The 11,600-nt window shown below is 26.9% G+C and overlaps 1 protein-coding gene across 1 annotated transcript; it reads right to left on the bottom strand.

The window, feature by feature from the left end:
- Positions 1-783: 783 nt before the first annotated feature.
- On the bottom strand, positions 784-8,824 carry LOC129291724 (disease resistance protein RUN1-like). Its single transcript, XM_054929269.1, has 3 exons — positions 8,735-8,824; positions 3,395-3,673; positions 784-1,350 (listed from the first exon to the last, which is right to left on the bottom strand). The coding sequence occupies exons 1-3, from the start codon at positions 8,822-8,824 to the stop codon at positions 784-786; spliced, it is 936 nt and encodes a 311-aa protein (XP_054785244.1).
- Between the last annotated feature and the right edge of the window lie 2,776 nt (positions 8,825-11,600).

Genomic DNA, 11,600 nt, shown 5'->3' with positions numbered 1-11,600 from the left:
CTTTTGCAATCTTAGTCAATTCAGGAGAAATTCACCTTTAGTCAAACTAAAAAAAATGATGTCGGATTTTTTTTTTCTTTTGGTGGGAAGCTTCCTTACCCTCCACATTCCTCACATTAAGAAACAATCACATTCCCACGCAAATATTTAATCATAGATTTGTTGTTAGATTATAAGAAATTTAAAATAATGTACTTGGTAACTTAATCAAAATTAATGGAAAATATTTAAATCAATATTGTCTTAAATATATTGTTAGTATATATATCTATGGTTATCATTAAAAATCTTTATTGCACAAATTAATATTATTGTTCGTGAATTATTTATAGCACTAGTTGTAAAGAGATGCACCTGTTTGGTTCTGATTTCTAAATTAGCTCAAACTATTAGAAATGGATACTCTCCATACTCTCTTTCAATTAATCTCTTCATACTTTATATGATTTATTCGTTTTAATTATTTATTTAGTTTAATGGTGCAAGATTGTTAATTATGACATTAAAATAAATATAGTATTTCTTATTATTACATAAATGCTTTAGAAAATAAGATCATAATACTTCTTCATGGTAGTTATTGAATGACTAATATATTTATTTTAATGCCTAAAATAAGTAATTTTACATCATTAAATCAAATAAATAATTAAAACGAATGAATGAGATTAAGTATAGAGAAATATATTGAGAAAGGGTATGGAAAGGATCCAAATCCCTCATCTATAAAAGTAAACATTTGTTTTACAAGGAGCTGCATCTAAAAGATTGGGGCCTAAAATTCTAACTGACTATAGCAAAAGAATGGGGGGGAAAGGGTAAGAAGATATACTTTGGTTTGAAATGATAGCCTTTGAGCTCAGCAGCTTGAGACAAAGCCAGCCTCCATTTTTGCACCTTCTGCTTGTTGTCTTTGAATCCTTCCTCCAGTCTCGCCAATGCCTCCTCATAGCTTCCTCTCAGACGTCGAAGCTCCGATGGATCCACATAATAAAATATTGGATATATCAACTGACCTTCTTCCTTGAAGCACTCCATAATCTTCACTAGTTCCTCCAAACAAAATGTTGAGTTTGCATAGTTTTCAGAAAAAACCACAATGGCTATTGTTGATTCTTGTATGGCTTTGAAAAGTGCTGGTGTGATTTCTTCCCCTGTCTTGATTCCTTCATCATCAATAAAGGCATGAATTCCTCTTTGGCACAGAGCTTCATAGGGATAGCTGATGAAACCTAAGCGAGTATCTTCACCATGAAAACTGAGGAACACATCATAAGCCCATTTGTAAGAGATAGAAGAGGATGTTGCTCGTCGAGCCATGAGAGCGCAGAATAAAGCAAGAAGAGAGATCTCACAGGAATGTTAAGAATGGCAGCTTAACCATTGAAGTTCTCGCCAATATACAACTACGCAGCCTTACCCCCTCACCCAAAATAAAACAAAAATAAAAAAATAAAAACAAAAACAAAAAAGAAGGCCCCGAATTGATTGCCATAGGATTCATAAAATAAAACTTCATAGTGCTCATTTTTTTTAGTTTAAGTACAGAAAGTGGACCCTACAGTTGATAAGCATAAGCGTCATTTGTATTAAATGAAAATTGTTTTTTTAGCAAAAAATGAAAATTGTTTTAGAGTTGTTAACTTTATTTAAAATTTTTGAATACATTACTATTCCCTTAAAATCAAAATATAAGCAGTTTTTTTCATTGAAATGTTTCTCTAGCAGAGCTAACATCTCAATGTAGGTTTAGCAATATATCCTTAAATTTGTACGAAATGTGATTCGAATACAAAATGATTCATCGATGAATCAAGATGTGAAAACAGCCATAAAAGAAACTACTTATAAGGCATGTGTAATTTTTTCTTTCATTAAAAATTCTGGTGGATTTCATTAAAAAAAAAAAAGATCAGGTGAATTAAATCTTGTTGGCTCAACAAGATAAAGGTACATCCCAAGGTGACATGTATTATTTATTATTTTTGAAGGAAAGCAATGTTAATTTTATTAATTCATATTGACACTGATAACACGTCATCCGATCGAGGAATATGTCAATGACTATTATACCAATTCAATATTTGATTATAGATATTCCATTTTGTTGTGCGATCTCTTCAATGATTGTAAATTTAATGATCTTGGCGATAAAATACTATGTCTATGTCTAAAATAAAGATTAAAGAAGACAAGTTAATTGATAAATCCAGGAAGCTTAATTAGTCCTATTCCCTCAATTTCAACGGCGATGCAGAAAGATACAATTTAGAAGAGGGGATAAGTGAAATGGAGAAAGCAAAGTGAGGAAAAGATATATTTCAATGGCATGAATCATTTTAATTGGGCAGAAAATCAAATTCATGAATACAATATCAGAATATCTTAGAAACATTTAAAACATAAAAGTTCACATTTCCCTTTCATTTTGGGAAAACAAAAAATTTTCTAAATTATTTTGTTATATATGACGAACGAATAGAAGGTTAATGGCATGGATGATGTTACAAAGTTTAATGCCTGAGTTCTGATATGTTAGTTGTGTAATCTCTATGCTGATAAATTGGCATCATGAGGATAAGTATTCTAGATTTAAATACCATGATTACGTTCTGGTTTATTTGTTGATAAGAAATATGGAGATTGGAATGTATTAAAAAAATAAAAGTAAATTAAAAATAGCATAATTAAAATATGAATGGAAGATAAGTTAGCCATGTTCACCAAGATGGAAGATTAATCTAATTCATAATAAAATTAAAAATTATGATTCATGAAATTTTTATATTTGTGGTATATATAGTATTAATTTTTAATATGTTTATCATAAGAAGAGAGTAATTTGGTTCATTTTGATTTTTATTTTATTTTTAATTCATTCTATTTCTATCTTTTTCAATAATCAAATAGCTCCTAAAATGAGAACTCAACAAAACTTTTTGATGTTGAGAAGATAGAAGAAAGACAACCAATTACTCTCAAGGCGAGAGAGAAAGCACGAGGGAGGAAGGGAAGGCTCATGTCATGTATTTTAATTAAATTTATAAGTTAGTTTCTCAATTATAAAAAAATCAAATATATTAATAAAAAAAGTCACAATATTAAAGTCAGATTAGGAAAATTAAAAGAAACTAAATGATGGCTTTTCCAAGTGCATTGTAGAACTATACTTACGTTTGGTAAGTTCACGTTTCACATCCCAAATGTGATTTTTAACTTTTGGGATGTGAGATATTGTTTGGGATATATTTTAATTTTTAGATGAAATGTGCTTTTCAAAAATACTTTTAAACGGGATTGAAACTAAAAAAATAGGAAGCAACTTTTGGGAGCTTTTGAAATGCAAATCAAACAATGTGAGCATTAATGATTGGTACCTAATATTATAACAGACCATGATACCCTCATATTTCTCCTTCTTCAAATGCAACCAACACTGGCCTCTCTCATTCTGCATTTTCTCACTCGCTCGTCCCTCACTCGTCCGTCGCTCATCCATTGCTCCTCCGTCTCTCCTCCATCGTCTAGTCATAGATCCCGAGCTCTTCATCTCTAGCATCCGGGCACCAGCGGTGGCCCTCTTATAAGTTGCCTCCACTTCCTCCATGGCAACAAACGTGTCTGGCTCTCTAGCTGGCTTGAAACCAACAGACTCCCTGTTTGCCTCCTTCCCCTATTCCTTTTAACCATCATCATCAATGTTCTCACTGGCCTCAACGATTACCTCTATGCTTATAGCTTAGCTTGCCTCCCCATCTCCACGTTTGCTTTGATCATTGCCACCTAGCTAGCTTTCATCGTCGCCTTCGCCTTCCTTCTCATTAGGCAAAAGTTCACCCCTTTCTCCATAAATGCCGTCATCTTGCTCACCATTGGAACTAGTATACTGGCTCTTCATTCATCTGGAGATTGCCCCTGAGGCGAGTCTACTAAGCAATATGTGTTGGGGTTTGTGTTAACGCTGGCGGCTTCTGATAGAGAAATGGATAGGGTTCGAGATTCTATTAGAGATCAGATTATATATTATAGATCAAACTATTAATCATATAACTATTCAACATTAATGAATGTTTAACTATTTATTACATAATTTTTTCCAAAATTAAATTTTATATTTTTTCTTATTATTTAACATTTTAAATTTTATGTTATTTTAAATTTGTTTCACATTTTTTAAACATTACTAATATATTATATTTGTATATTAAAAATTATAAATTATCAAAAATTAATGTCCTTTTTGGTCATTACATATTAAAAAGTACATTTCAAAAGAACAAATTTTTGTTAATCCAAATAACTTTTAGTTTGTCAAACTGACTTTTAAAAAAATGTATCCAAATACAAATTTCGTTACAACAATTGGCTTTCATCAAACTGACTTTGTCAAATAAATTTTTATCAAACTGACTTTCAGCAAATTGAAAACCAAACACACACTGATTCGCCTACAAGTTACATATCCAATAAAGCAAGCTTCAAATGCATACCATTGCAAAGAATTCTAGTGGAACACAGGGCAAATGTCTTCACTATTGAAAGAGATTTTCACAAAACAATATTCCCCTCATTCAAAAATATAAAGTATTTTAAACTAAATCTCACCCCCAATAAATTAGTTATCTACTTTCAAACTAATCCTATCTTTTTATATTTATCCCTATTAAATATCCTATAATAAATATAAAGTCATTATCAATAGGGGCACTTTTGAAAAAAAAATAATGATTACACCTCGAAAGATTAAAAATGCCTTATATTTTTTAACATCCAACTTCTCAAAAAATGCTTTATATTTTTTAATAGAGAGGGTAAGCTATTTTTTTACCCCCTTTTCTTGAACTTTTTACTTTGGATCTTCCATGTGATCATAGGTGAACTTGAAGTTCCAATGATTGTTGAACAAAATCCTTAGCAATAGAGATCTGCAAGTCTTTAATCAGAGGAACAAATTGTTGATTGAGAATATAATAAAATTTTAATTTTACTTATATTCAAATAAAACATTTTAAAATTTATGTTATATTCTCTCATAGTTAATGAATTTAAATAAGAAATAATATTGACAAAATATAATTAATATTATCCAAAATACCTTATATTAAGAACAACAGCATTCTTATAGAAGATGTGCTATCAGAAGAATGGGAGGGAGCATAACTTTCAATAGCTATGTATTATGAAATTATGTAAGTTAATTCTCTTATTTGTTTTGTTGTTGTTACTCTAGCATTCTTTGGAGGCTTATAAATAAAAATTATGGACTACACATTTGTGCACTTTAATATTAGTCAAGATAATACTAAATATGTTTCTATTAATTAATTGATTAATTAATATAAACTTCACTTGATTTATCAATTATATTTTTTTTATGAAAAAAAGTTAGGTGAATTGGATCCACCTTTGTTGATAATTTATTAAATATATTTATTACTTGCATGTTGGCACGAAAAATGCAAGGGACAAGCCTAAAGGAGGAAGAAGAGTGAGCCCAATGGGCAGGAAAATATTCTGATCCCCCCAAGGTGTTAATAGGAAAAAAAAAACAACAGCCAGTCAAGCATACACATATCAGCTCAGAGCAAATCAACATTCATAAAACCAGCATTTAAACCCTATGTCAATGTTAAAATGGATAATTTAAGCCAAGCCCAACAGACTAACCCAAATGAGCCCAAGAAATATTAGGATTGAGTTTGACTATATGAGTTTTTTTTAAAAAAATAAAATATTTGAAGCCTAGCCATCGAAATTACCGACTCTATCATATAGAGCAAGTAATTTAGGTTAAACTCAACGGATCAGCCTGAATCCAATGAAAAAGTTAAAGCCAAACTTGACTATATGAGTTTTTTTAAAAGACAAGATACTTTGAACTCTATTTGAATAAGTTCAGCTTGTCTGACTTATTGACTTTAGTTAGTGTCACTCTGCATTTCAATATAAGGGCATCAATTAAAAAATTAATAGCTAAACTCAATAAAAAAAAAGGAAAAATAGCATCTAAGGACCACTATGTGATATTTAGATTACATAAGGACCAAACAATTTTCTATTTATGTTGCAGTCCTCTAGTCCTTTTTTGATATTAATTTCATAAGTAAAATGACAAAATTACCCCTCAAGTAATTAAAAAAACAAAGAAAAAAGAAATCACACTATTGCTAGCACTGACTGTAGGACCACCGTTGATGGCGACGTCGTCGAATCCTCTTCTGTAGGCTCAAGTAATTAAAATACAAAGAAAAAAGAAATCACACACTACAAACATGGTCACTGCCAAAAGTATCCTTTAACGGCGATAATTGTAGCCACCAAAAGTTTTTTGTAGCTAAAAGTATACTTTTGGAGGCGACCATATTTGTCGTCACAAAAAACTACTAACGATAAGACTTTTGGTGGAGAAAAGTCATCACTAAAAACCTTTAGCGGTGACTTTTTGTAGCAATCAAAAGTCAACTTTTTAAAAAAATTAAAAAGCCATCTCATACCACATCAGCACTTCCTTGTGCCACATCATCTGACACCTTATGCCATATCAACTACCACATCTACACCTCCTCGTGCCATGGCACGTACCATGTCACCCTACCATGTGTGCGCCACGTCACATGACAACTTGTGCCACATCACACCATGTTACCACTACATGCCACATCATATATTTATTGTGAAATATGCCCAAGTTAGGATTTGAGTCTTTGACCTCCACCTTTCAAGCCTTAAGTCTTCCTTTGTTCTTAGTTAAGTTGAAATGCACTTGCAGTTATTATATACAAAATTAAATATATATTATTTAACTACATACACATATATCAAATAATATATTATTAAAAATATATACATATATATTTTGTTTTATTTTCATTTATTGATATGTTAAAATAATTTCTATAAGTGTATATATATATATATATATTATATTTTTAATAAAATATTATTTTTGTTAGGAAAATGAACTTAAAATAAAAATAATTTTTAAATATTAAATAATTTTCTTATAAACATTTTTATCAATTTTTAAATTTTATTTTTATTTTTTAAATGAAAATAATTAAGTATATAATTTATCTATAAGTATATATTATTTTTTTACATTAAATATCTTTTACTTTTTTTCATATTTTTCTCAAAAATTAATAAATAAATTATTAAACTTTTATCTTATCCCAAGTTAAATGCTTCCCCTTCTTTTATTAAAAATAAATTTTATCTACAATTCAATTATCTTAAAAATATTTTAATAAAAAATTATTTTAATTATATAAATTTTGTTAATTGTCATTTTGAAAAATTATTCTTTATTATCTTTCAAATAGGAGATGGATGGACATGTGATAAACTCAAAGTAGATGCTAAACATTAAAAACTCTAAGTTAAAAATCTAAGTGGATATTTCATAATCAAAATAGAAGAAATCTTATTTTGACTCGATCTAAATTAGTTTAAACTTTCATTAAAGTCTCTTTAATAGAGCCAATTTAAAGTTAATAGGAAATACTTCCTAATAACTTTTCAATTTAAAATAAACAAACTTTAATAATTTTATACATAATTTCATTCATAATTTAAAAAACCATCAAGTATTCTTGACCTATTTTATTTGTTGCTTATTTCAAATAACCATCAAATATGGAGCATCTTATTTAAATAATCCTATGGTAATGAAAAGTAAAGCTCAGCAAATGAAGTATACACTACTTGTATACTAAGCCAAGTATCAAGTGCGTAATATGTCAAGTACTTCTTCCATCTCAATTTATAAGATACTTTTAGGAAAGATTTAGCACCCTAAAATATAAGATACTTTGATAAAAATAAAATTTTATTAATAATACTTTTTTCAATATTACCCTTTTTCTATATTCTCTCTTTTCAATATTATTTCATCACTGGAGTATTAAATGAAAAGTATTTTTAAAAGTTTATATTTTTGTCTTGAAAAAATAAGGTTGTAAAGTGTATTTAATAAGCTTTATTGATATGTGAGATTTTATTTAAAAGTATTTTATAATTTGGGACAAAGGGAGTAGTCTGTAATGCCATTTACATCTTACAACATTCATATAACTTTAATATTCTAATGTTTATATATAACTTTAACATTTTAATATTATTTATTTCTTAGTCTATATATAAATACCTTTAGTGGCAATAAATTTTGTCACTAAAAGTATTTATAAAATATTTTTTTAGTTTTTTAATTATCTTTATAAAAATACTTTTGGTGGTGACAAACTGTGACCATAAAAAGTAATTACATAAATTATTTTTTATTTTTTAATTATTTTTTTATGAAAATACTTTTGGTAGCTACTGTTTGTCAATACTAAAAGTAATCATATAAATTATTTTAAATTTTTTAATTATTTTTAAGAAAATACTTTTGGCGACGATAGTTTTTTGCCACTAAAAAATAATTACATGAATTATTTTTTTATTTTTTAATTATTTTTTATGAAAATACTTTTGGTAGTGACATTTTGTCATTGCTAAAAAGTAATTATATAAATTATTTTTAATTTTTTAATTATTTTTTTATGAAAATACTTTTGGTGTGACAAAATGTTGCCGCCAAAAGCCATTACAAAATATTTTTTAATTATTTGTAAAAAGTTTGTTTTCTACACCGGGTGAAGGATCACCCGGTGTAGAAATTTTTTTTAAATTACCCTCGATTCATATAGTCTCCTTCCTGCTTCATTTGCTCTGCTTCAATATCTCTCATTACCTTCCCTTCCTCCCTCTCGTCGCCCTCCCCCTTGCCCGCCCCCTTCCCCTCGTCCCTTCCCTTGCCGCCCCCTCCCCCTCCTCCATCCATTTAAATTATTTTAAATATTTTAAATATTATATTTATTAATATACAAATATAAAAATTTAAAAATTTAATAAATATATTCATTCGCAATTCAATTTAATATGGCCAGTATAGATTTAATTTAGCAGTTCAATTTAATATTAAAAAATTTTATAATTTTACAATTTGACTATCTAGATAAACTCTAAATAGTTCGAATATAATTTAGATGATCTAATTTAATATTAAAAAATTTATAAATTTTATAAATTAATCATTTAAATGTACTTCAAACAGTCTAAATTTATTTCATATTTTTTATTTTAATAAATATAATATTAAAAATATTTAAAAATTAATTTAAATAGACCGTAGGAATTAGTTTGGATTAAGATGGTTCAGTACTCACAATGATGAACCTCAAATGCAAATGCCACCAAGATGCATAGCCATTACACATACTTGATTGAATGCATACCAAATTTGACGTGCAATTTTTTAATATATACTACAAAATCCTCATTGGCGACATATATTTTACCCAAAATTTAAAACAAAAAATATCCAAATAACTATGTTAATTTTATTGACTTCAAAATAACTATGTTAAAAGTCAAAACCAAATATGTAGGAGATATTTGATTAATCATTTCTTATATAAAACTCTGCTACAGAACTAGTAAACTGAAAAATGATGACACTGCTATAGAAATGGGTTTTAGTGACGTTTAAAATTTTAATTTTGTAATGTTTATAAATGCTATAAAATTCAATGCTATCTTAAATTTTAGGTGCGTTTTATTAATTAATAAAATGCCATAAGAAGCTAGCAACATGGTGGCGTTCTAAAAAAAATGTCACATCTTTACTTACTTTTAAAAATAAAAGAGAAGAGAGGTAGCGTTTCTTACAAAAAATGCACCTCTCTACTTACTTTTTAAAAAATAAAAAGTAAGAGAGGTGGCGTTTCTTGCGAGGAAATGCCACCTCTTTGCTTAATACTTAATTTTTTAAAAAATAAAAGGGGATAGGTGGTGTTCCTGCATAAAAAATGTCATCTATCTCCTTTTATTTTTTTAAAAAATTAAAAAATATCACTTTTTTAATATATATATATATATATAATTTTTATATACCTATCAATTCATATACATAATTTTTTTAATAAATACACAATTAATTTATACAATAAATTTTAATCATATAATTAACAAAAATAAATAATCAATTTCATATTATATAAATTACAATAAATTTAGCAAGGTCATAAAAATTAAAGATAAATAAAAATATAAATTAAATATTAGTTAAGAGATATAATAAGGTTTATCATCAATTTTTATAATATAGTTGTAAAAAATAATATTTACAACAAAAATAAATAAACAATAAAATTGAAAAAAAAATTATGACTAATGTTTAACAAGTTTCTTCCTTAATGATTAATAAAGATTATCATCATTACCTTCTTAAAAGTTTAAAATTTGATAAAACCAAATCATTTATCATTGAAAGCACAAAGATTAAAATCTTACTGTTTGTTCCCTAGATTTGAATAAAGATTTATACTTAGAGAATTATTTTACCAACAAATATGCTTAGTAGCAAATTAAAATAAAAACCCTTCAATAATGGAAAGAAAAATTGTCAACTTAAGATAAACAACAACAAAACCATAAAGATCCATTTATATATATATAGGTAGACAAGAGGTAATAAAAATGAAAAAAAAAACCTGTTATTAGTATATACATACAAGCGACCTCAGCTGCAAAAGATGAGAGCAGCTTCAACAATTAGAGAATAGATAACTTGTGGGTTATGAGAGAGAAGAATGAGCAGTTGGACAAAGAGAATGATTAAGATGAAAAACTTTAGGGTTTCAAAATTTAAATAAGAGTTAAAAACTATCAACAATTTTTTTAAAAAAATTAAAATTCATAGTGGTGGCATTTCTAAATGGAAGAAACGCCATCTTTCTAATTTTTTTAAAAATTAAACTCATTGATAAAAAATTTTTGAAGAGAGAGGTGGCATTTCCATCACATGGAAACACCACCTCTCTCATTTAAATAATTTTTTAATATTTCAAATTAAATAAATAATATTTAAAACTTATATATATAAAAATAAAATAACGAAAAAGGAAGAGAGGTGGCATTTCCAAGTTTGGAAATGCCGCCCCTCTTCAATTATTTTTTAAATATTATTATATATTAGTTATAAATATTTAATAAGTAAATTATAATGAAATAATTTTTTAATATGATAAAAAATTTTAAATCAGTAAGAAAGTATCGAGAATGGAATTTTCAAGTACAATAAATTTAACCTCTCTTATTTTATTTATTAAATGATATGATATACTATTTAAAATTATTATTTAACAAATTATAATAAATAATTATTTAATGTGATAGAATAAAATAATAAATTAATAACAGGGCAGAGAGGTGGTGCTTTTAAGTTGAAGAAATGTCACCTCACTGCTTTTAATTGTTAGATAATAACACATATTAATAATTAATATTAATTAAATAAATTATAATAAAATAATATTTTATTTTATAATAAAATATTAAAAAAGGAAGATGGGTGGCATTTTCAAGTTTGGAAATGCCACCTCTCTTCAATTATTTTTTAAATATTGTTATATATTAGTTATAAGTACTTAATAAATAAATTATAATGTAATAATTTTTTAATATGATAAAAAATTTTAAATCAGTAAGAAAGTATCGAGAATGAAATTTTCAAGTACAATAAATTTAACCTCTCTTATTTTTTTTATTAAATGATA

The sequence above is a fragment of the Prosopis cineraria genome, unplaced genomic scaffold (genome assembly GCF_029017545.1).
Source record: "Prosopis cineraria cultivar Desert tree isolate PC_DT_omini unplaced genomic scaffold, ASM2901754v1 PC1, whole genome shotgun sequence".
Taxonomy (NCBI): domain Eukaryota; kingdom Viridiplantae; phylum Streptophyta; class Magnoliopsida; order Fabales; family Fabaceae; genus Prosopis; species Prosopis cineraria.
Note: the sequence above shows the minus strand (reverse complement) of the source record. Positions and strands in the feature narration are given on the sequence as shown.

Bases quoted from the DNA above. Each gene is read 5' to 3' on its own strand.
- LOC129291724 (XM_054929269.1), bottom strand. From the start codon at position 8,824: ATGGATGGAGGAGGGGGAGGGGGCGGCAAGGGAAGGGACGAGGGGAAG. The intron at 3,674-8,734 runs GTAATGAGAGAT...TAAAAGGAATAG, and splicing joins ACGAGAGGGAGGAAGGGAAG to GGGAAGGAGGCAAACAGGGA. The intron at 1,351-3,394 runs GTCTGTTATAAT...CATTCCTGTGAG, and splicing joins AGAAATATGAGGGTATCATG to ATCTCTCTTCTTGCTTTATT.